Source organism: Sturnus vulgaris, chromosome 5 (genome assembly GCF_052056855.1).
Source record: "Sturnus vulgaris isolate bStuVul1 chromosome 5, bStuVul1.hap1, whole genome shotgun sequence".
In the NCBI taxonomy this organism is placed as follows: Eukaryota; Metazoa; Chordata; class Aves; order Passeriformes; family Sturnidae; genus Sturnus; species Sturnus vulgaris.
Genome location: NC_142247.1, coordinates 18,775,220 through 18,801,323, shown reverse-complemented (window position 1 = coordinate 18,801,323; position 26,104 = coordinate 18,775,220). Strand labels below are relative to the sequence as shown.

General features: G+C 37.0%; 1 protein-coding gene across 6 annotated transcripts in view; it reads right to left on the bottom strand.

Moving 5' to 3' along the window:
* The window catches only part of SYT1 (synaptotagmin 1), a 333,238-nt gene that overhangs the window by 105,915 nt on the left and 201,219 nt on the right, over positions 1 to 26,104 (bottom strand). For all 6 annotated transcript variants that reach the window (XM_014888619.2, XM_088164987.1, XM_088164986.1 and 3 more), the window contains one exon: positions 18,126 to 18,314. In XM_014888619.2, the coding sequence (XP_014744105.1) occupies positions 18,126 to 18,297 (172 nt within the window). In that variant the 5' untranslated portion in view covers positions 18,298 to 18,314. The remainder of the gene's footprint in view (positions 1 to 18,125; positions 18,315 to 26,104) is intronic.

The window sequence follows — 26,104 nt, the reverse complement described above, 5'->3', positions numbered from 1 at the left end:
CAAATAAATTCTCCATGGCTGCTTTGGAATTGTTCACTCAGACAGGCAGTGATAATGTATCCATAGACACAACACAAAAGCAATGGAGGCCACATGGAGGCAATGTCCTTTCATTATGCAAAACGATACAGCTGGAAAAAAGAAAAAAGCTTGAAGCCATAAGTCATGCTTTAGCCTCACTTACTAAGGAAGAATTCTACAAAAAATTACTTTTGCAAACGTTTCACATTACTGATGCAAGTTGTTCACAGCAAAATCAGGCATCATCAAAACTTTTTCCTGTCTAGCAATTCCTTTAAATTTTTTCCCCCTGGAAACAACATTCCACAGACATTGTATTCAGTAAGAAAACTTACTGCTCTTAACTGAAATTCCACAATAAGCTATTCTAGCACTGAGATCTAAAATGGCAACAAGGTAATAAAATATTTTCCTCTCAAAAAATTAAGGTAACAAATCTCATTAAATCTCATTAATCATAAATTTATTTTAAGACAGTTGGAAAACTGTCTTAAAATGTGTAAACCAGCTATAGCCACAGGAAAGAAGGTCAAAGGAGGACAAACCCCAATGAAAAAAAATTGTCATCAACAGACTTCTTTAAGGTATTCTAGTGAGACTCTGCATTCCCACCTTAGAGAAACATATAGTATTACAGATAATAGAGAACTGTCTTGACCTGTTACAACCTAAAGTAACTATGTTTGTTGAAAGCCAAGAGAGAAATATATGGTGCTTGGCAGGAATCTGAATCTACGCAGAGTAAAGAGGCTCTCCAGATCTCATAGCTTTTCCTCTTTAATCCTTTTTCAAGGCTCACCAGATTACCAAAATGGTAAATATCCATATTAATATGCATAAAATGTTGAATTCCAGTATGTCCTTGACTCTGTGGGACAGGCATGGCTATATATTCCTGGGCAATTCTCCATATCAGGCCACACTTTGTGTTAGAAGAGATTAATGGAATGAGAGCATGCAAAAACTATACTGTGGATATGACACTCCCCTAGAGGTCAGCAAATTGAGTATTCCAACTCTTTTAGATGAAATAGTCACTGTGTCAAAAATGAAGATAGGTGTGAGAGTAGAGCTCTGAAGACTTCTCTTTCCTTGGCTGGAACCCTAACCAGTGAGCTATTTACCCACGTAAGCCACTCCTCCCATGGAGGATTTCTGTGCCACCCTCAGTGAGACAGATGAGCAATGCATCCTCCATGCAGCCCAACCTTCAGGCTCTAGGCTCTCTCTTCTCTGTGGGGTGAGATACATGGGTTTAAGCTTGTTTAGGCTAAGATGCAAGCCATGTTCTTCATCTCCTGGCAGTGCCTTAGCAACTATTCCTATTACAAAATAAAATTTGTGACAACACTTGGCATTTCCCTTTCCTTCTTCAGCCCCACTAGCTCCAAGGATGAAAATACAACCTCCAAGTAAAAGAGCAATAGATATGGCAAGTAAATCTCCTAGTGAAAATTGAGTTTGCTGTTTGAAAAAACATACATAGAGGGTTCTATTAGGAAAGAGAAATCATAAATGATGAAAATGTCTCCAAAATGGCCCATTAAAGTAATTTTCTTTGCTGCCTGATAAGTAGAACTCCAATTTGAGTCTTTTCAGTTATAAATAGTTACATTAATTTCAGCAAAACTATGCTGAACAATGTTTGTAGGATTATGTCTTGAGGTGAACTTACTAATACACAGGGAAAATGCACTGCATGTTTGTGACAGCATTCCTTTAACCGAGGAAAGATAAGTATGGCGATTTATACAAAAGGGATACTGTGCTAAGTCATAACTAATTTTCAGTCTGAAATTGCTAATCAAATAGTAATTTTCATGGCATTTTTCTTCTATATCCCAGTGTGAAGTTCACTCCATTTTAGAAGTTTGAAAAAGACATTTTTCACAATACAAAACTTGTATTAAGGTGAGGTTTGTGTTGCACAGGCTGCCACAGAGGCAGAACGAATATTCCCCTCTGTGAATACGTGCACTAAGGTTAGCAGCACCATGCACTCCACAAAAAAGCCTCAGGGTAACAGAGAATTCAAAAATATAGAGGTTTTTTTCTCCTAAATATGTGACATGAAGAAAAGTTAAAAACAAAAAGCATTTAACTTTATACGAGCGTTTAACATTATTCAGATCTAGATTTTCTTGATATATTTCATATTGTATCTTGATGTGTTGCACCAGTGGAGGCCACACCTCGAGAACTCTGCTCTTTTATGAGTCCCTCAAGTCAAGTAAGACACTGAGATATGGAGAGAATGCCCAGAAGGCTGGGGAAGGGTGTGGAGCAGAAGTCCTACGAGGAGTGGCTGAGGGAGCTGGGGTTGTTTAGTCTGGAGAAAAGGAGGCTCAGGAGAGACCTCTCCCCAGCTCCCTGAGAGGAGGCTGTAGCCACGTGGGGGAAGGAAGTGGCCTCAAGCTGAGCCAGGGATGTTCAGGTTGGACATCAGGAAGAATTTTCTCACTGAAGAAGGTTGTCAAGCATTGGAAGGGGCTGCCCAGGGAGGTGGTGGAGTCACCACCTTGGAAGTTTTTAAGAAACAACCTGGCACTGAGTGCTGTGGTTTAGTTGACAAGATGGATATTGGTCAAAGGTTGGACCTGATGATCTTGGAAGTCTTTTCCAACCTAAACCATTCTGTGATTTGGTGATTTTTTCGTGGTATCATGCATTGCCTAAGGAATCGAAAACGAACTCTCAAAAACGATTATTTTAAAATACATGATAATGATACATATATATATACACATATATATATATGAAATATAATTTTATATTTTGATTTCAATGCAATTTGGAGCTTTTTGAGTATGGCATACACATGTGGCTGTAATAACATCACATTAAGGACATTGCATTTACTTTTTTTTTCTCTTTTAATGCATTATTTAATTTACTAATTAGCCATTATTTATGATTTTTATTATCTTTACTGCTACTCTTCTATTACTTTGGTCTCACATTTTTCTTGTGTTCACTCAATGTAGAGGATTCATAAGATAACCTGCTTTTATAATACATGAAGGCTTTATCATGGGCTCATCACCTGTAAATTGTCTTTAAATCAGCACAGAGTTTTAAGCCACCACAAATATAGAAAGGTAATTTATTTATAGTAAAAAACAGTAAAGACACAAGATACAGCAAGATACAAATTATTTTTAAAAACAACATAGGACATGTGATGTAAAGTTTCTAACTTCTAGAAACTCTAGACTAAAGTCAACTATACTGGTGAGCACCATACTTAATATATTTGAATCTTAACCTTGTGCTGCCTTTTCAATAATTTTAATAACTAAGGAAGGAAGCAAAATAATAGTCTTGCCAAAATTATCTCAGAAAGAAAGCTGCAAAAATTTGCCTTGCTTTCTGATTACTGCCATGATCATATTAGTCTACAATACAGCAAAATTAGGATTTGTTGTGTGAAATCTCAAAAAAGGTTTCCAGAAACCAGAAGATAACTTCTGCTTATTTTGAGATGACTTTCTAATCTGGCTTTTCACAAATTCCTGGATCTGCTAGGTGATGAGGTTCCTGTCCTTGAGCTAAGGGAAAGGAAGTCCTCGTTAATATTCTTTTTTAGTGGAGCTTCAGAGCCAAAGTTGTGCCTACATACAGGAACACTATACTATATGAGAAGTGTAGTTGACAGAGGTCAAAAGAGGCTGATAGATTTTATTGTTATGGTGAAAAAATAGTCCTTTAATAAAGTTTTTGTCTCTGCCACCTGCAATAGGAAGTGCTCTTGGATGGTAGTATTTTTTTGTGCTGTGACTAGTATTAAACCTATCTCAAATCATAAATAATTTATGTTGGCAGTGTCCCAGGAGAGATCAGTAATGTAAGCGAAGCTAGTTATATTTATTCAGGCACATCATGGTAGAGGTGACACTTGATGAAAGAATAAATCCTTCCCTGGAGCAAAACTAAATGCCATTTACCTCACTGCCCATGGCTCAGAGATCTAGTATCTCTCCAGTGGTTTCCAAAAACTCAACCACTGAAGAGATCAAAATATCACCCCCAAAATAAACCTTATTAAATAACTCTCTAGTCATAGTATTTTAACTATGGCAAACATGAAAACTGTATTTTTTGATCAATAGCCCTTTTATCCCTTCATGAAAGCAGGCTCTGACAGACATACCCCTCCCAAGTGGCTAGGAGTTATTTAATTGGCCTCACATGTCTTCAAGTTGAGCCAGCTCCTGCCCAGGAACAACCTCCTGTAAGCCAGCACTGCAACCAATTTTCCTCTGGCTTCTCTCTAAACTTGGCAATGCTGTGATTTATCCTGGCTTGTCTCTATTGTTGATCCTTATCTGAGGTCACACGTGATTTTGCTGACTGCCACTGACTTCCCATACACAACATATTTTCTGTCTCTGCTTCTGAAAATGTTTCTTGTCCAACTGGTAGCACAACTCGCAGCAGTTACAAAATGCTTGAGCGGGGATGTGAGATTTCCAGATCATGGTTCAGTGCAGGAATATTCAACATATTCAAGAAATAAACCCTCTTAGTCGCAAGCCAAAAAAATAGCTACTCCTTTCCATCTATCTGTGCATTAGTCCTGAAGCTACTAAAAAATCAGTATTCAGTTTGCTTTGCTAAAATGTTAGCTGAAAGCTTTCCAGTCCTTCTGTGTGAAGTAGAGAGAAAAGCAGACAAATATTGGTTTTCATTTATTCTTTTTCATCAAAAGTATCCTATGGCAGATAGCCTGGAAAACAGAGCAGACACTAACATTGTCAGGAAGCCTTAAGCCTCTCAGCCATAAGTTAAAAAACATTTCAGAGGCTTTAACTCTCCTTCCTGTAATGGTATTCTCCACAGAAGCCAGCATGGCAAAACTGCTTTTTTCCTGGAGAGGCAGGAGGTGTAAATGAGATGAGAAGATGCTGCGAGATGAGGAAACCAGGAAAAAGAGGCAGTAGATGAAAGAGACTGAGAAGAATTTGAGATATAAGTCACAAATTGGTTATCATTTACTTTCAGACCACAGACGTGACCTCTAACACTTACAAGTCATGCATCCTGTCAACATGCTCTGCAATATTAATTTTCACAGTATCAGACATATTGATCTGGAGATTGTGAAGACATATACTGACTGTCATTAATGGTCACCTGTCTGGTGGAAGCAAATGCTGCACCTTCTTGGAGAAAGAATCACTGATTATTACTTTTTTTTTTAGAAAAGGCAATTTTATGTTCACCTAGCATCAGGACAGGAATAGAGATATTTTATAGCTCTCAGTCCTCTACTCCCAAAATGTCAGCACAAACTCTTTATTTTCTTTGCCTCACGAAATACTGTGGGAAAGCAGGGAATATCAGCATTGCTTTGCTGTATCAGGACTTCTCACTGACACCAGTCTGCTACTGGCTCCCAACTCGCACGATGACAGTGCTCTATGAGTAACAAACTTCTCTAATAAAACATCCTGACAATTTAGGTCTATTAAATTATGTCTGGGAACTGGATGGTAAGGCCACACCCCAACAATATTTATTTATTTTGGTCCTATGTTGATGTAAGTATATTACAGCTTATCTTCACCTCTTACAAAAACCAAACCAAAGTAAAATCAACTTTGAAACAGAGAGGCATTGAAGCACCTGCCAAACTATGAAAAGTGATCTATCTTAGCATATGGGACTGATACAAAGTAGGCTCCTAGCACTTCAACTCCTCTGATACCAGGGGGAAGATTACAGAAGTCTGCCCAAACAGAGGCACTATCAGCAGCGTTGCAGGCAATGCTGTAATTTTGTCTGCAAGGACCAAAGCACTGCTGGGGTCCAGTCAGTGAAAAAATCCTGAACCCTGTAAAAGTCTGATGCTGACTCTGAAATGCTTCTGAGTACCACTCAATGCTGAAAGGAGGGAGGAATTAGTGAAGCATCACATCCACTCCCTGCTCATTGCTACAGCACTCCAGTACATCCACCAAAGAACTCAACTGAGCAACTGAACACTCATGGATGACCTGAATGCAGAAGGAAGCTAAACAACATCATCTGCCAGTATCCTGGATCCCTCTCAGGCACTGAAAGTGGCACCATGGTGGCCTGCTTCCCTCTGAGCCAGTAATGCTGGGGAACAGCAGTGGTGACATGCTGATGCAAGAGCTGCTGTACTTTGGGGGAAATATAAAACCAACATCCTCAGCTTTTTTTGGTGATGAGAGATCCCCTGGGATTTTCCCTAAAGGATTGTAATGCCTTACAGCCCCATCCAACTCTCATTAAACTAAATGGAAACAACCTCAATCACATCTGTGGAAATTGGATGTTTGCTGGGTTGGCTGAAGTCCCAAGTGAGGTAATTACATTCTTCCAACGGCTTCCATTGGAAAATTTCAGTGTGTGTGTCCCCATCCCAAATGATCTCAAAGTAGCACTCTACTGATCATTTAAACTAAACAACTGCCCTAAATGCTCCTTTTTTTGACAACAATCATGAAAATGTGTGCTGTGATAATAGGCCATGTGAAAAGTGGGTACAACTCTCAGCAAGCAGCCCACTAAAATCAAATGGAAGGTAAAAGAATTACACTGGTATTTATGAAGGTCTAAAAAGAAATTTGCTGCTACCACTATACGCATGTGTGACACATCTCTAAAATTACATTACTCGTAGAGTTACAAACTTTTAATAAAGTAAGTAGTTTATACTAAAATAACCACAGCAAAAGTAAAATTAATTTACATTAAAATAAGAATCAGTGTAGCAGTTCACCAGGTAAATTACAGGACAGATTAGAAACGTTATTTACAATTTTGATCCTCCAAAACCACTTGTGTGTAAAAAATTTAATTCAATGCACTATTCAGGAGCTTAAAGGTTAGTGCACATTTAAATACTTTACCAGACTAAACCTTTTGAGATTCTAAAACCTGCTGTGTAGCATTTCAATACATGAACTCAGCCTGCATATCCATGCTACACTTACTGGCTGGCTCTATCAAATAAGAACGCAATCTTCTTGTCTTTTAAGTTATTTACAGGAGAAGTGCAGGTCATTCAAGAAAAAAGACTTGAAAACAAGAAAAACATTTGTTCATCAATTTACAGTTGTGCTGCACTGCAGGGTTCAGCTAGCTTTGCTATGCCTTTAGGGATCTGGCATCACAAATTATTTTATGTAATGGGGACACAATTTAGGAGTTTGGTTGGTTTAAAGAGGATATATTTTCTGTTCTTTTTCTAACAAGAATTACCAGGATAAATATTTGGTTCAACAGAATAAAATGCTTCTTGTCATTATCATTACAAAATCATAGACAGTTTTCTGAGAAGTAGTAGTGGCGTTGGACAGATCTGTGCATTCTGCAGAATCAAAGCCCAGCTGTCAGTAGGTTCCTAACAAAAATGAGCTGTTGAAAATCAGGAATGTTGCACAGTTTAAACACTTCATGCATTAACTGAATAGAAAAGAGATTGTTGTAATTAGTTTTTCTTTTCAATTTTGTCTCATCCTGTACATATTCCTCTTGCATGTCTATATTTATATCAAGAAGAGCATTGTGAAGGAGTATTTTTGTACTATACAGTCACTGATAAATAAATGCACGGCTGTTTCAGAATAGTCAAGTCAATGCTGACATTTCTTCATGCTAAATTATCACTATGCCCTGAGTTCAGGGAGTATTTTTTTGTCCATTGTTTCTCTCCACTCATCATACTATTTCCCATTGTCCTGGACACTTCATTGTCCTAAGACTTAAAACTCATCAATAAACATTCCATGAGGCAAGCAAATTTAGAAACTGGTATTCTGGAATAGTTTCCTTTACTATCACTGACTTGTAATCTAAAATGCTATGCTAGGCTGAAATTGATGAATAGTAAGCTTGCCTTATCTTTGTTTGTCCTCCTTCCCTTGCTCATGCACAAGTAAATTTTTACCCACGGCATATAACAAACAGACAAACAAACAACTGACTCCAGAGTTGAAACCTGAAATGCCATATTCCAGCTTAAAGCACATGCTTGATGAAAACTGAGTCCTGAGGTCTTAGGAAACATGACAATATAGCTATTTTGGGAGGAAACGTGAGTTTGATACCTAAAGAATATGCAAGACTGAATGATGGGTTAGCAAGTATTTTGCTTGTGATGGTTTTTTCATGAGTTCTGCCTCAGAAAAAGGTGTTAATACATACATAAATGAAACAACAAGAAGGAAAACAGAAAATCCATTGAAATATGGTAAGGAAAAAAGGACCATGAAAGTATCTATAAGAAAGGTGTAAAAATTACTGAATATTGTAAGCTATGTGAAGAATGTATTTCCTCTCTTAAAAAAAAACAAACATCTGATGCCTGTCCTAGTCCTGGAGGTTTCTTCCCCATTAGGGTACAGCTATATGGGTTATGGTCCTAACAGAGGTCTAGGAGAAAGAAAGCTTCTTGTGTGGAAATGACTTCCAAACCAACTGGCAGCTCACCAGTTTTCACATACTCCTTCTCTCTTCCCCTTGAAGAAGCTGACCCCCCAACTCCCCTGTGTCAAATAGATGGTTTTTGTGGCTTCTTCAAATTGACAATATAGGAGCTGCCAGCCAGGACTCAGGAGTATTGTTCAGGCTGCACCCTAAAATATCTGAGCCTCAGGTCTTCCTGAGACTAAAGGAAACCAAAGGATGAAGCTCCAAAACTTGGACCTGACTTTGCTATAGGAACAGCTAAAAACAAAATGTAGGATTCATGTAATATTCTGTAATCTTGTGTGAGACATTTGTTTAAGCACAAAGAGCCTTAAATACCCAGTGTTACTTGCTCATTTTGTCCAAAGGCATGTCACAGCAAAATGTATATGCTGTTCTTCAGGCAGGCCTCTAGTCTAGCAAATCTCTTCCTCTTCATCAGACTGCACATTGATAGAAGAGATTGAAACAATTGCTCTCCAAGTGAGAAAAATCAGTTCTCTAAGCCTAGAGAAAGTATTTTAAGGCTGTGAATCTCTCTGTTAAAAGGGCTTAACCTAGAGGCCTTCCTAGATATCTAAGTATGGGGATCAGTACCATTGCATACACCAGTTTTTTCTTCTGGATAAACCTGCACCTCCTTTTTCTATGTCATTCTGAAGAGGACCAACACATTTAACTCAGATCTGTAAATTCAACTTCTAGAGTCCGATTCTTAAAAGCTAAGAGTAGCAAGCCTAATAATTTCTGGAGCTCCTTTTTAAGATGTGGGTTGAAATGCCTTTCGCATCTGAAGTGATAAACTTCATCGTTCATTTTGGTTGCTCTCACTGCAATAGGAAAACAGTGCCAGCTACAGTACTGAAACATGCCCCCAGATGATATAGGGGCTGCTAGCAAATTAGGGAGCTCTCGCTGAAGTTGGTAATTAAGAGTAGATTCAGATTCTGAAATCTGCACAGGAGTAGGCAGATGGCTTGTTCAGCTGCCAGCTGGAACTCAGCCTTCATGAGGCAGTCATTCAAGTTCAGCACCACAGCTTCTTTCTATGGAGTCAGAGCAAAGTCTTCCCATACCAAGATTCTTCTGAATATTTGAGGCCACTTCCACAGCTCTTGCAAAATGGCTGCATGTTCTGGAAGCAGTAGTGACATTCAGATCTAGAACCATTCAAGAGCTTGCTTGACATAAAAGCCAAGACTAAGAAAGATAAAATGAATGTATGAAGGATACTGTGTACCTACAGTATTCCTGAGAGCTCCTCTTGGTGGTCAGCGTCTTAGTTTTTCACCCACCTTGGAATATGGCACTGATGACCAGGTATTTTAATTCATGTATCAGTAAAGGCATTCTTGTCTCTTTTAAATAATGTTAAACACTTTAAAAAAACCTACATTAACCAAAGTAAAAAGTAAGTAATTATACATTTACAATCCCTCGGAGAAGGCCTTAGTTTGGACAAATCTCAGCAGCAAAATCACCCACTTCTAAGCAGAATAGTTAACAATAACAACAAAGAACGGCATTCTGTTCTTCAGCTGTGCCAATTTACGACAATTTCTCAGAATAACAGTGGCATTATCTACTCTTGGCTTTCATAAAAATACGAGAGAATATCTTCTAGCTTGCCACAGTGCCTAGGCACAAGTAGCTGAGGTAAGGACGGAATACACATCTTAACAGTTATTCCTGTATTTTCACTGTGCAATTAAACCATACTTTTAAAAAGAAAATCCACTAACTACAGTCATGGGTGCCTTTTATCTTTTATTCTGTATATTGCTGAGAATCAATCTTTAAATGTATTCTCAGTTTTAAATTCAGAACAATTATTCCATGAACTCTTGTTTTTAAAGCAAGATTAGAAACAATTATAATCGATAGTGTGTAATTCTTTGTATGCAGGTAAGTTTGAAAAAGGCTAACAAAGATTGTGTCTCTTCTATGCATGTAAACACAATTTTAGTGCACTTTCTCTCATACAAAGTAATGAAATTTTAAGATACACTATCAGAACTGAAAGTAAGCCAGCAACCATATTCAGTTTTCTGTTTGTAAATTGAATTCTCTACTCAATTTTTAAGGTGCTGGCACAACTTGACATATCTACAGTGCAATAAAATACCTACCAGAGTAATTGTAACATATAAAATAACAATCAGTGATGTGCTAGAGGAGCCCCCTGGGGGTAGTCTGACACCCCTTGTTAAAATGTCATCACCAAACCAAAGGTAGGTGCTCACCCCTGTTTCTGCTAGAGATTAATTTTACCCCCTTGGCTTTAAAAGTTAATCTGAATGTATTTTTTTTGTTTTCTTTTATTTTGCTGAAATGTTTTCAGCATCACGTGTTTTATAGAACTTGCTTCTCTTTCCCTTTTCCTCAGACTATACAACCAATTCCTGTTTCTGAAAACGGTGTTCCAGACACATGCAATCAATAATGAATAATCCTGTTCGACACTGAGGTTACCTCCCCAGTATGCTACTGGCCTAGAGACAGCATTTCCTTTCTGACAGGACATTCCATTCTCAAGGTGAGGTGGAGGAGGACATGGGTTGAGCCTGTGACAGGCTCTCCCTGTGCTGGGGATGGAGAGTGCTGCAGCTGCTGCTCTGGTTCAAGCTGTAGGAGTCTATTCTTCTGATTTCTCCTTTCCTTCTTGGCTTGTCCAAGGAATCAAGATAATGGCCAGTGTGGGAATAGGGAACTCCTTTGGATATATGTGCATCAGATGCATGGATTGAGTTTGCTTTGATTGGAGGACATTATTTCCCTGTTCACGGCTGGGGCAATTGCAGCTACATGATCTTTAAGGTCCCTTCCAACCCAAACCATTCAATGACTTTATGCAATTTCCTGGCAAGCATGTGTGCTTGCCAGTGCTTGATCCAGCTACAGTGTGCAGCACTAGCACTCCTAGGTCACGCTAGAGCAGCTTGTACTTCCAACAGCCTCAGGTTCCTCGCTCACTCCTCTATGAGGATTAAACTGGCAGCTGTCATGAACCCAAAAGTTTAAGAAGAGGACATGTTAAGGGGAGCCTATCAGAAGGCATATGAAAATAACTCATGGATTGTAAACTGTAATAATGCAAAAAAAAAAAAAAATTCTGAATGACAGAATCAATCATTAAAATATTGATGGAGTATAACTCAGTGGGATCTCAGACCAGATCCTTCCAGACAAGGACTTTCATCCACTTCATGCGTTTTTACTTCCATTCTTCCACCCCTCAATATCTATTTAGACATTTGGGATTTAAAAGCTGTATTTTCAGGATTCCTCATTAAAGCAATCAAAATATGCTGGACCCCTGGAAATAAGGACAGCATTTTTATATTATCAGTTTATAAATTAACAGAGTTGTTTTTGTCTCACAGTATTTGTGTCTTCTGGATGTGTGTGGGCAGTATTTTCAAGCTCTTCCCTATCAGCAGATCTATTCCCATCTAAACTCTGAGGCTGGGGGTTCAGGCAGAAAATAAACTAATCTGATATTTGCATTTAAATTGCTATATTTAGAAACAATGTGGCTTTTCCCCCCATCTAACATAGTACTGTAATAGTTCTGTCTTGTACTTCTGTGTTCCAAAGCAAATCCTTATTTCTGATTTTCCCTGCTCCTTCAGCAGTGTAAAGCTGCATGCATTCACTTGGCATGTGTAGCTGCGAATTATTTTATGACAGGAAGGGAGACAAGAAGACTTGAATTCATGCTGTCCCACTTCCTCCAGCATTGTTCTTCAGACTTCCCTGAACATTCATAAACTTCTTTATTTTCTGTGAATCTCTCCATACAAATATTCTTTGCCAAGATACCTAAATGGAGTTTGCCAATGTTCAACTGTTCCTAAGCTGAGAACTCTGCTTATTGTTTTGATAAATCTATGTGCGTACACATATAAACATATGTATACATGGTCCTCATTTCTACAGGCAGTCAGCTACTACTCCAGATGATCTCTGAAGCAGAAACTCAATTTTTTTCTGGCTAACCGAAGATGGCAATGACTTACACCGGCATGTGCTGTGAAAATATAAATCATAGCTATTGCGGCAAACTTTATTCTGATTTTATGCTATGCCTACACTATTAATCCAGTTTCTGAATCTGAAAGCATTATATTATCAGCATTTTGTATCTTTTTTATGAACTTAGGAAATAATGTGCCATCTCCTCCCTGGACCAGTGACACCTGTTCTCCAGGAACCATTAGGAGAAGCCTAATGAATTAATTTTCTGCAAATGATCAAGCTGTCAGCTTATAAAAATTAAGTTTCAGACAGACCCCATGAAAAAAATCCTCAATTTTCTAATAACAGACATAATCTGGAAATAACTCCTTGATCATCTTGATGCCACATACGAATGAAAAGTTAAGAAATTAACTTTACTGTCCTTTATAGAGGGCAGTAATCACTCTTAATACACCTCAGCTGGTCAATCAAGAAAGGCAGAGGGGAAAAAATAGCAGAGACCAGCAGGGAGAAAGAAATGATGAGATGCATCTAAGATGACTGCTGAAATTTTGAATTAAATGGCTAAATATATAAATCCAGAATTACTTTATTTGCTATATAACCCAAATGTATCTACAACTTGGTAGTCAGTTTACTAAGACATTATTTGGAATTAAACCAGACCTGAGTCTTAGCGTTACTTTTCTATTTTTTTGTTACAGTTTTCTCTACAGCCTCCAGTCCCATTTTGTTGTGACAGTTATTCACTAGTCCAAGGAGAGGGAAATAAAACTTTCTCTGGAAACAGAATGTGAGACAAGTCTGCACAGAACATCAGGTTTTAGACTGAATTATCACAGAGATTTGAGCTTCTCATTTTGGGGGATGATCAGTCAGTTATTCAAGATGAATCAAATTCAGGGCTTTTGAGCACCAGCTACTGAGGCCAAATGGACTGGCAAGCCAGCCAAACATTTCAGAATACGGTTTGTATAGAAATGTAACTTTTTATATAATTGCAATGTAAGAAAGCAAAGAGAATTGGAAATATGCAGTATCTTTCTACTCTAGAGGTAATGGCACTATTCTGGATTCAATGCAATCCACTATGATAGCTGCTCCAGATCTTACCACGAGCATTAACAGCACATCATTAGCAGCACAATCAGAAGTATGCTGGAATTTTATTGATTTTTGCTGTCTTGTTTACTGGTAGAATGAGGTCTCCTGTTTATACAGGAATGTACCATTAGAAAACACATCAACATCACTTTGATTTTAAAATTATTAAGTAAACTAATGGTAATTTATGCCAATTTTTATTTGTGTATGGTTAGTATCAGTATCTTGACATTTCAAGTCTCCACCCAAAAGCTGTTGCTGCCATTACCACAGTCTTGTTGCAACACACTTATTGTAAATGTATGGTAAATATTTTCCTAGCCTGCAGACAAAGATCCAGATGTAAGAGCACTGAGAAGGAAGAAGGAAAGAACTGATATAGCTTATAAAATCTTTTAATGCATTTTGTTTTTACAAGAGTAAGTGCTGTTTTACCTGCTCTGTTTTCCCTCTTTTTTCAGTTGTTGGATTTACTATATTTAAAATACAATATGTAAAAGCAGAGATAGTGCCTCTTTCCCCCTTCTGGTAAACAGATTAAAAATTCTGTAGATTAAAGGTAAGTAAGAATTGAAAGTATAAGAACCAATTAAGTTAGAGTGACAGTTATACACAGTTCAGCTATGGAAAAACAACTGTACTGTGATTATGCAAATCAGCCACTCACAACCAAAATGCAGGGATTTACATAACGGAGAAAAAAATTCCTCCCAGTTATGCCTCAGTAACTTACCAGGTTTTTGCACTTTAATTGTATGACTCATTGTAATAAAATTATCCCACATGCTTTATCCAGAGTGAAATGTATGTTAGGACACTGCCATTCTGAATGATTTGTGTGCTTTTAGAAGCCTACACTCTCCTGTCACAAAATGTGGTGTATGTTCTATTTTAAAGTGATACAAATCAAGAATAAACCTCCACATTTTCTGCTTGTACCAATGAAAATTTTAACCTGGTTTATATACTACATCACTGTTCTTGAAATTAATGTATACTGATACAAAGAGATCCTTTCTTTTTCTTAGAACTCTTTTTTCCTCCTTCTATTACAGTAATTTTTTCTTTTTTTTTTTTTTTTAAATAAGACTTGTCTTGTGCACACATCACAGAAGAAAACACCGGTATAATTTAAATTGCATTAATTTAAATTGATTTGTATCTTGTAGTTTTGTAAAGTGAACTTTTAATGGGAATCTTGATATTTGTAGTTAGCTGGTATGCCTAGACTATTTAACTTCTAACATCTGTGTGTTCTACAAAGCATAGTATTTAAAAAAATCAATCTTCTGTTATATGGAAGCTACATGGAAGGAAGAGTATTTATTCAGCTGGATGTAGTTTGATGTCCCTTTCTTTTTGTTATCATGTATTCCCTGATTAGAATGTTGTCTTTTTTTTTTTTTTTTAATATGAGTATGACTTGATACTAAATAATTTCTAAGATAAAAGAGAAAGAGAAGACTACTATAGCTTGGCCTTTTTAACACTCAAACAAAGTTGACTGCAGGTGAGCTTTTTCACAACACTTTATCCTATTATATTTTTATCCACTAAATCATGACGGCTTATTTTCCATCTGCAGACATCTTAGGCAGAGGCAACTAAAACATTTAATTATTTATCACACATAAACAACAGAGCACTGGAAAAAAGGTCCTCTTACAATAAACACTGAGATTTCAAAGTCTTTCCTGTCATGTGGGGATGAACATGAGACGTTTGGAAGTAAAAATGATAAAGCACATGGACTAAAAAAGAGGCTTTTCTGAAAAGGCCAGAGAACTTGCTGACTATGACATTCCACTGCCATGTGTAAGACTCATATCAGGTCTTCAGTTTCAATCTACCAGAGGAGAAGCCTGGTCCATGGTCGTGGGAGTGTTCTTAGACTTCCAAGCATCTGTGCCATCCCAATGGGGCCCATACACCATATTTCTTCTCTCACACAACAAGAAATTCCCAAAGAGGCACTATACAAACAATTTGGTTTGTACTAATTTACATTCTACTCTGTTTTAAGAGAGAGTCTAAAAATAATTTGCAGTCAGCTGTAAGAGGTAAGTCCTGAGAACTTTTCTACCACAATTAATTTTTTTTGGTAATAGGCTGAAAACACCACTCTGACAACTCCCCACTGGCATAAACTGAACAACTAGTGAGAAAATGTTATAATCTTCAAACGGGGAAATGAGGTCTCCTCTGCCCTCCTGTCCTCAGTATTTTGTAGACAGCCTAATTAAAGTTACTTGTTTTGTATTTATGTTAGTTTATAAATGAAAAATACATACAGACCTGTGTGTAACACGGTCCATTCTTGCAAGATTTATTGACGAAAATGGGCAAAAGAACGTTATTTGGCATATAAAATGCTCAAACATGTCAATAGCACTAATTTGTATTTAGCATTTCTAAAATGTCCCCATACAAGTCCCTTGCCCCTGTGCAGCACAATGCACATTCAGCTTCTTGAAATGGCAAAACCCCCCCAGTAGAGCAGAACACAATACTAAACAACCCCAGCACTAGAGAGATCCTGGGAGGATCCAATCACATCTGAAGCCTCTATAATAAGGGCAGACAATTAGCATGGGACTTGTGACTACCTTGGGTTCATTTCTCCAGGACAATATTACTGCATGATCTTGGATAGGAGACCAGATTTCTAAGATGTAGGCAATATGTTCTGGTGTCACTAATAACCTAAGGCACCATATTTTGTAAATAATTTGATGTATTTCATAAGAAATAAGATTTGACTTATGACCTAATAATTTTTTCTAAGTAAGCACTTTCATTATGTAACAGTAGGCACTCTTCTTCTTTCATGAAGAGATAGCAGAAATTTTAGTCAGTTCAACTTGAAAAGGTTCTCCAGATTGGACTTTCCACTTGTTTTCGTCACGGTTTTAAAAAAGTATGGAGCAGGGCATCCCAAGTTTCTCTCTATGTATAAACCTTTTTCCTACACATAATTACAGAGCTCCTCATAGTGGAAGCTGTTCATGCCTTTGTGAAGTTAAAATCAAAGTTTAAAAATAAGAGGATATTTACATAGAAGTCTTATCTATGTTATTTACATAGTGTGGTGAAACAAAAATTGCAAGACAAATGTTTCAAATTCTGACTTCTTCCCTCAATGTCTTGTCTTGTAATTTTTCTTCTTTTTTCTTCCTATTCTTGTATTTTTGTATTTTCATTCTTTAGTTTTGTTTTCCCACGACATCACCAGACAATTTCCTTTCAGTATGGTCTGCACTGGACTGCGTGAATAACCAAAATAATGGCACATGAACTTTTCACCCCTATAACACCTTAATTCATGCAAGTGGGAATTTTGAGTGACAGAGCAAATCTGTTTGCTATCAATTTTGCAAAAACTGCCTCTGCCACATTGCCAAGATCCATTTAGAGATTAAAAAAATCAATTAATATTCTAATTTGTTATCTGACTTTATCAGTCACAGAACACTTCTTTACACAAAGGATAGCCTTCTAAAAATGAAAATTCTTATATATGTTAAAATACTTCCCTGGAAATATTTTACATTTACTTTTTTCTTGTAAAGAAGAAGTTATTAAAGACTGAATAACTCTCTAATGCTTGCTAGTAAAACACACACAGAGCCTTCACCTTCTTGTCTATAAAAGTGCCAATAAGATCTGCTGGTAGCATTAGGTAATTTTTCTGTCAGTAACAACAATAATTTTTTATGTATTATAGGAAATGCCACTGACAATACTGAATTAGTCCTATATTTGATACCAGTGTCTGTGTAGTAAAACACATCAGACAGATTGGAGACCCCCAGTATTACCATAAACAACAGCACAGAGTTAATGCTTGTATTTTTTTTCAAATGTGAACAAATTGAGGCCTCAAATTTGAGACAATACTTAGCACCAAAGACCAAAAGAACACTGCTGACTTTAGTTCTATTAACTTCACAGAAACATACATTTATACCTTCAAGTTTTTGGCATCAGTACATGAACTTGTGTAAACAGCATTCAGTGGCTGATTTACCAGACGAACTGGTAAACTGGTGGGAAAAGCACAGCTATCTTCATACATTATAGATGTATTAGCATTTTCTTGTTAAACTCAATTTTCATTTTTCTTTCTACATTTCTAATCTTCAAAGATACAAAGTTTCCTTGTTTTATCAATATGTGCGAGTTCTGGCCAAACATTGCTTTAAGGCAATAGGGCCACATGCATTTGTCATAAACATGAAACCTTAAGTGTTACTGATAGGAAACATTTTACTTATTGGTACCCACAGCCACAGTGGGTTTCTGTAGTTTCAGTTTTAATGATTCAGCAGTAATTAATCAGCACAAATTACCAAACAAATCTGACATATCAAGAATAGACATAAATTAAATTCGAGTTGGACTTTATTTTTTCCCACTTCAGTTAACTTTGAGGAACTTACAAAATCAGTTTATTCTTGTGATTTTTCCAGCTTTGACTAAAAAACATTCAGTATGCTGTCTAAACAAATGCCAAAGAAGAAAATGTCAAATTAAATCTAGTCTGCCAACAGAAGCTTTTTCATCAATCAAGCTTTACTTACGTGGAATTTTGTTCAGTTCATTCATGAACTTCTCTTTTAGCTTAGAAAACGCATCTTCTTTTCCTCCCCCTCCTCCCGGGCTGGCTGGCTCAGTGACATTACTTGGAGGGGCTGCTGCTACTGTGGTTGCTGGCGGTGCTGCCAGGGCCTCATGATGACTTTCACTCACCATTTTAACTCCTGGGTAAGCTGTTGGAACAAAAAAAAACACAACAAAAAACCAAAGGGTAATATAGTTGAAATATAGCTCTCATCATTATATGAATAAATAGGCAGAATATCCTTTGGTTCTCATGCTTACTGGGTAAATATAACTGCATTTGCATATAGTTTCAGGTTCTTCATAAAATATTTATCAGACAAGAGATAAAAGTATTTTGCAGGGTTAATTTCAGCCAGAATAATTTTATTGCTTAGAGCACTTTTCCAATGGTTTTGGAACTATTTTGGAAGTACTAAATTTGAAACCTCAAAAATTCCTGTAAAAATCTCATACAGATTTACATTTGCTCTTCAGTTGGAAAGTATAAGCAAATTGGGTAATAAATGCTCCCAATGTGCAAATTTCAATGTATTTACATAATTATTTTTCTGTGAGAATTACAGAGGTGTGGATCATGGACAGAGTTTCTATATATGAAATAAATGAGGTGATAAGGACATAATACACTTCGTTATTTCCTGTCAAAGTAATAACCTATTGTTTCCTATTTAAAGCTGTGTATTAAATAGAAATTGATTTGCATGAATTTTTATCTTCACTAGTGAAGGCAATTTTCCTTCCAGTTATTTTGTGTGACACTTGCTACTGACAACATTCTCTTAAATTATTCAGATGTCTTACTGCATTCATGAAAATACAACATCTGTATGGAGTCTAAATGCAGCCATTTTGAAATATCTAAGAGGCTGTCACAAGCATAATCCCACATCAGCATACTTTTAATTTCATGTTGTTTAATGGGAATTTTGGAAAACCTTTATTTGACTGGTAATAAATTAAGCCAATTTCCCAATTCAAGTTTGCTTTGACTGTGACAGCAATGGGTGACTGATACCTCCCTGTCCTTATCTTCATCTAGGAGCCTTTGGTTGCATTTTCCCTCCACTGCCCAGCTGAGGAGAGGAGGGATAGAGCAGCTTCAGTGGGAACCTGGCACCCAGCCAAGGTCAGCCTACCACACTCACATACCAAAGAATTTTGGGCTAGTGGGATGAAGATGAGAAGATATGAGAGAAATTTCAGCAACACAGGAATGCCAGCTGAAATGTTATGCAGTTTTTGAAAACATTGTTCTGATTTTCTGCTGCATCATAAATATCACTGATCTTAATAATTTCAGGAAATGGAGGGAGAAAGAGCTTGAAAAATAACAAAAATTAATTATTGCTCTGAGTGTACAAATACTCTCAGCCTCAAAAGACATTTGGCCTTTGAGTTTTCTCTGAGAAATTTAAACATCAACAAAGGAATAAAACACAACACATCAAAATTGAAGGGGCATTAAGAGCACCTGACTGCATGCAATATGATGAATCATGACATTTCTTGTCTTACATGATTGCTTTCATGGATGTTGCTAAGAGTGCTCTAATCACTAAATCAAGAGGAGAATTGGCTTTTTGTCCTTCAACTTCAGTTCTACAAATCTGCAGTCATGAAGACCTGCAGCAGCAGACCTGACTGCAGGCAGAATGAACTTTTTGAAATCATCCTCATCATTCCTATCATTAAAGACGGGTTTGCACACAAGTGTGGTCTGGAATACAAAAGCCATTCTCCAATAGTGCTGTACGAGGAAAAACATTTTAACAAAATAAGGGGTCAGTATTGTTCAATTTGGTGAATATTTTGTAGCAATTTTCTTGATGCAGCAGTGAATGAAGTGGTATTCCCTGCCTGACCATCACTTCCGTCCTTGCCCTCAAGTCCCTAGCCTAATAAGAAATCATGTTGATGTTGACACAGAGTATGTATACAATACAGCTCCATAAATATTTCATAAGCATGTGGCCTTAACTATTTCCCTGTAACAACACGGGAGCAGTTCACTATCAAAAGCGGACCAATGTTGATGGAAAGATTCCAGTTAATATCCATAAACTTTGGCTCAAGCCCGAGATATCTTTATTTCCCCAACTGCATCACAAAACAACAAAAAACCCCTCAAACAAGTAGTACATAATTTGGGTAGTATGAAATAACATGCCAGCTATTCCAGACTAAGAGACTTTTTCCATATGCTCTGATGAATGCCAAATACTATGAAGCAAAACATGCAGAGTCATAAGCTGTAAATGCTAGTGCTGTTTTATGTTATAGTATTTTGTAATGAATGTCAGTTAAATCAGAAAGAAAGTTGTATATCATAATTAAATCAAAATTAAATTGCTTAATTATAATATATTGCTTAATTATTTCAGGCCTGGCAGTTGACTATTTTATTTAGCAATGGAAGACACAATTTGCAATGATGACTTTCAGCTAATTAAAAATTAAGGCAAATGTAATTTATTTGCTTCTAGTTTTGGAACTATATTTTGAAAAAATATTCGAAGAACAAATTTGAGACATTACACTTTGATTTACTTAAAAGGAGGAAAAACCAACAAAACAGACTATTCCTGTGATCTTCAGGAAAAATCTTCACTAGATTCCTAGTGCAGCTAGAGGTCACTATGTCTAATGAGGCATGCACAAACGGTTTGAGACTTGCCACAGAACCTCTGACCTTTACATGCCAATGACACAGTCCTGGTATTTCAAAAAGGTGTCAAGGGGCTGAACAAGAATCTTGACTCAGAAAAAGCTTTCTGCAAAGAGCACATGCCCACTTGCTTGTAACATCTGATGGCTTTTGTAACTGTAATGCTGCAGCTTTCCACAATAACGGTATAAACACTGTGGTAGTATTAGAGACTGCAGAATACAGAATAATTAGATTTAAACTGGCCTTTTTAAAAAAAGTGAGTTACTTGAATGCTGTAGTGCATCGCTGAAGTAAAGAGTTACAAGCAAAAATTTCTTGTAAGTTAAAAAATAAAATGTCATTCCACTCAACTATGATTTTCAGTTCAATGTTCACGACAATGTTTATAGTGCCATGTATAAAACATTTCATGTTTTATGTGCAACATCCAGTCATAAATAAGAGTACATTTGTAATTGTAGATAAAAGCATAATTTAACTCACATGCTTCTAAAAAATGTAGCATAGACTTTATTTCCTGACCATGTCAATTCTTTGGCACACCACTGCCCATTCACTGCCCAGTAGTGCCATACACTCATTATTAGATATGTAAAATGAAAGAATGGACAAACACATGGAATACTTCAAAGTAATGCTTGTCTCTATTTAGAAGTAGGTATGTGTTGACTGAAAATCCAGTTGAAGCCTTGAGGAGACCAGGCATTTAGAGCTTTACTGTTCCCCATGCCAGAATAACTCGGACAAACATGAATTATCAGTTAGAACTTCTACATAATTTCAACACAATTTCATCCAAAAATGAAGCATTTGAGAAATACACGTATCCACGCTGGAGATTTGTAAGAAGCAAGGGATTTTGCTATGGAGGTACAAAGTATTGCCTGACTGACTTAGTATGTGCTGGTATGGATCCTGATGGAGAGAGTCCCATTGGAAAGTACCTCTTAAGGAAACTGCAAAGCAGCAATGTCTCTTAGGAGAGGAGTAAAGAGGTGTAAAACTTGAGACATGGATGAATACAGAGCATTGAATGCATTCTGGAAACCAGAGCTGAAAGAACGTGCTCAAAGGGCAACAGTCTGCAAACATTCTGGCATATGCGAAGTAAGATGTGGGCAACTTGGGAAGACTAATCTCATGGGAAATGTTAAACTTAAAAAAAAAAAAAAATAAACGGAATAGTCAGAAAATTAATGAGAACTCTGTGGGATGTCCACAGTGATTCACACAAAAGGGAGATTTTCTGGAAGGAGCAAAACTCAAGAACAGTGTATCACCTTCTGGAAAATCATGGGGAGAATTATGATAGCCTTGTAAAAAATATGAAAATAATAAAACGCCAAAGGGCAGCAAAGTTAATTGGTGTATTTCTATGTGGTTAAATTGCAGTAGGTGTACCATAGCAGTTCCTAAATATATAATCTTATAGGTGTAAAATCAGTGACATTCATTCTACGTGGTGGATTTCAGACAATTTATATTTGCTCATTTCTCCTCTTATCTGCTGAATCCAAACTGCATGCAGTGAGATAGTAAACACGTCACACATCCCACACTGACCAAAGAATTTCCTCCCAATGAGAAATTTTCTGGACAGTGTCCTTTTACTTTACTGCCTCTCTTCTTACCATATTAAAAATTAAAATTAATGAAATTATTAAAAACATACAACTATAGTGTTGCTATGGGGAGTTGTTCAAATTTTCAGAAGATTTAATTGTCATCATTCGTTCAATGTTTAATGCCGCAACTGTAGTAGAGCTGTTGACTATACTCAAGATGTAAATTAGGATCTATACTGTTAAATGGTATTTTCTGGAAAGCTTATCTTTTCAGCTAACAAAACATGTTCAGCTCAGCAGTTACATCCAATGCAATGTAATAACAAAACTTATAAAAAAAAAAAGAAAAGAAAGAAAAATCACATAGTTGTGTCCCTTGATCATTTTTGTTTACAGCACCAGAGGACTGAAAGAGAAAGCAACTATTATCTTTTGGTGCTGGCATACCCAGGGTATATGCAGTATTGCCAGAGAAAGGTTTGCACCACATTGAAAATATACCTCATTTCATTAGAGTGTTTTTGATAAAATTAATTAATACGAAGATGGGATCATTAGCAGAGTGTTTAAAGGTACCTACAATAAAGGATCTCTTCTTAGATTTAAGCATTCTGGGATGTTAATAATACATTTTTTACTCATTCATCTTCCGACTAATGAAATAGGTTATCTTTGTAATTTCAGTAAAGGACAGTTCTTTTAAAAGAGAAGCTCAGAAAAGAGTCTTTCTTGGCCTTTTATAAAGATGGGACTGTAAGTACATTTTCAGAAGAATGGAAGGTCATGGTAAAGATGTATCAAAACAGCCTTTTCATGACTATCACAAAGGTTTATAATGCAATCCAGATTTAGTACTGCTTTAGAGAAGGTACATGAAAGGCCAACAGTTCATGGGGGAAAAAAGTTCTGATGAAGAACCTTGGTGTGGGAACTCAGGTGTCCTCTCTGTGCTTCTACTAAGGCACAAGAAATGTCCCAGCAATATCCCCAACTGACCCAGAGTGATCCCTGCACCTCTTTCAGTGAAAAAAGACACTTCTCCTTCCTACTGCCATTTATGAAACATGAACTGACACTTTCCAGACACCACCTGGACATCAGCTCTTTAACACTGCTTTCCAGTGCTTGCCACTAACACCACACCAATACTTTCACTGGCTGAACGAACTGAATAAACAAGACAAAGCACCTAAATCTTTTCCCCAAGGCCTATGGCTGCTTTATTATTCAGTTTTAGAAATGTCCATGCTTGCATATCTTGCCAAGGGAGTGTCACTATTCCTGGAGCAGGCTGGAGGAGCAGAGTGTTGCAGACAGAACCATGAGCTGGTGAGCCAGGAGTGATGAGGACCCCAAAAATGGAGGGGGAGACATCTGAGCCCAAGTTGAGGCAAGTGTGGGCAGAGAACAGTCACATACCAAGTCAGGCAGAAGTGCTGCAACCCCAAAGCAGCAAAGAGAAGGAGAACTTGGCAGAAATATTTTTTATACTTAGCAAAAACTTTCAGTTTTGAAGGCCAACCAGCAAGCTATGCTGTGACAGTTATCTTGGACCAGGAAATAAATCTTCCCAGTATTAGACATGAGCTCCATATCAGTTTCCAGAATTTATTTAAAATAGGAACAAATAGTTTTAGAAACACATCTGAAAAACAATAACTTGATGGCCAAATACTAATTAATTCTCATGAGAAAGTGAAATATTCTCAGATTTCCAGTCTAACATTCACACTGAAAATCTATTATTTGGTTATGAGTTATATTGAACTAATAGCCAAATCTCTGTGTACTCTTCTTAGCCTAATTCAGTCTTTTAGTGTATCTGATAAATCTATAAAAGGTGAAGACTAAGCATAGAATAGTTCACAGTTCTCTGCTACAGTAAAAACATTCTATTTAATTGAAATCATAATAATGGAGCATTTCATATCTAAGCATGTTTCAAAGCTAACCATCTAATGTCACAGAAAACTATTTGTCAAGGGACAGCAAATGACCTGTGAATTTTTGTGAGGGATATGGACACAATGAACACTGGAGAAAGACAAATTCTTCAGTCCACAGCACAAACTGCATGCTTCTCTTTCAGCTTCCTGCACACCCATCTATTAAATATGGCAGAACTGTTTGAAGTATAAGGCTCTGAAATATCTTTCACTAAAGTCTGTGGAAGAGAAACTTGGTCTCGAATTTTCAGGAAGCACCAGAGTCTGATGTGTAATCCATGAACAGCTAATCACTATATTTTGCAGTACCAAGCTATGCAAGATGGTATTTTCAGACTCACTCCTTAGGCTGTTGATAACACCACAGTTAATTTAATCGGGAACAGTGAAGTTGACGCTATTTTCTTACCAGATAAAAGCCATAATTTTTTGACTGCACTTCAAACTTCTGCTCCCACAATGCAGAAGTGCACATAGGAGCCAGAGAATTCACAGCAGTTACTGAGAAAAATCCCTATTTGGGTCACATTGCAAAGTAAGTCAAGAGTGGTGGGTCCTTTGCATAGATTCACTACATAAATGCCTGACCATGTTCTGAAACTTTTATTTTCCCTGCGTGTATGATATGTCTTAGCCATGTGCTTCCTTTGATATTTAGAGGTAATGGGGACAGAGACAGTCCTGTGTCTCCGGATGTTGATGTTATTGTCATGTTTCAGCAGCAGTGAGGTTACCTGTCAAAGCTTCACAATATATATAATTTAAACCCTCTGTCTTCGTCTACTACAGCAATTGCTGCTTTAAAATGTCTGAGCTCCTTGATAATAGCTAGTTATTAACAGAAATAAGGGAAAGAAAGAAACTACAGAAATTTCCTCCCACATGATCATTCTATCATCTTTCACACTTGCATCTCATTTCCTGAAGCTGCAATCTGTGCTTCTACTCTCCTGGTATTTACTTCCAGACTTTAGACAGCAGTGTAAGACAAAAGAATTTATATAAAAATTAGTGTTCAACTGAATTTCAGCATGAAATTCTAATGAAGTCCACAGTGATCTTGCTGTTCCAAAGTCATTTTAGAGTAATCTTACAAATAATGAAGCCCTTTATATCAATACATTTTTCGTTGTGTACATCGCATAAAATCAATTTATATTCCCATATGTGGCTCTTGTCCAATCAATGGCTCTAATAAAGCCTATAAACTAGTGAAGTGCCACAGAGTTTAACTATGACATAGTCAAATTCAGAAGGAACAACATAAAAAATTGTAAAATAAAACAGAGAAATGTTATTAATCTTCTTGCTTTGTCATAGCCTTAAATTCACAATTTCCCCTTTGAATTTTCCTTTTATTAGTGTTTCTTATATGTCTCAATTTCTGCAGTCAGTAACCATGGGGCTAGCAAAATTAATTAGGTACATGCACTCCCCAAACATGGGGAGCTGAGATGTGCAGTCCAGGGCTACCTCTCACATTAGTTCTGCCTTGGAGTTAGGTTGTGAAGTAATTGGCACCCAAGAATGTGATTCTGACAAGTGACTATATAAAAATGGCACCTTCTGCCTGAAAAGGATCTGCTCTCTACATATATTCAGTCATACATGCTGAATTTAATGAGTACCACATTTAACTTCATCATCGGGTGTTTTTTCACCATTACATCCACAGTATTATAAAGCTAAGAAAGTAAGGAGAATGCAGTAAGGTTGTATTCCTCATCTGCATCATGAATGCAATTACAAACTGAACT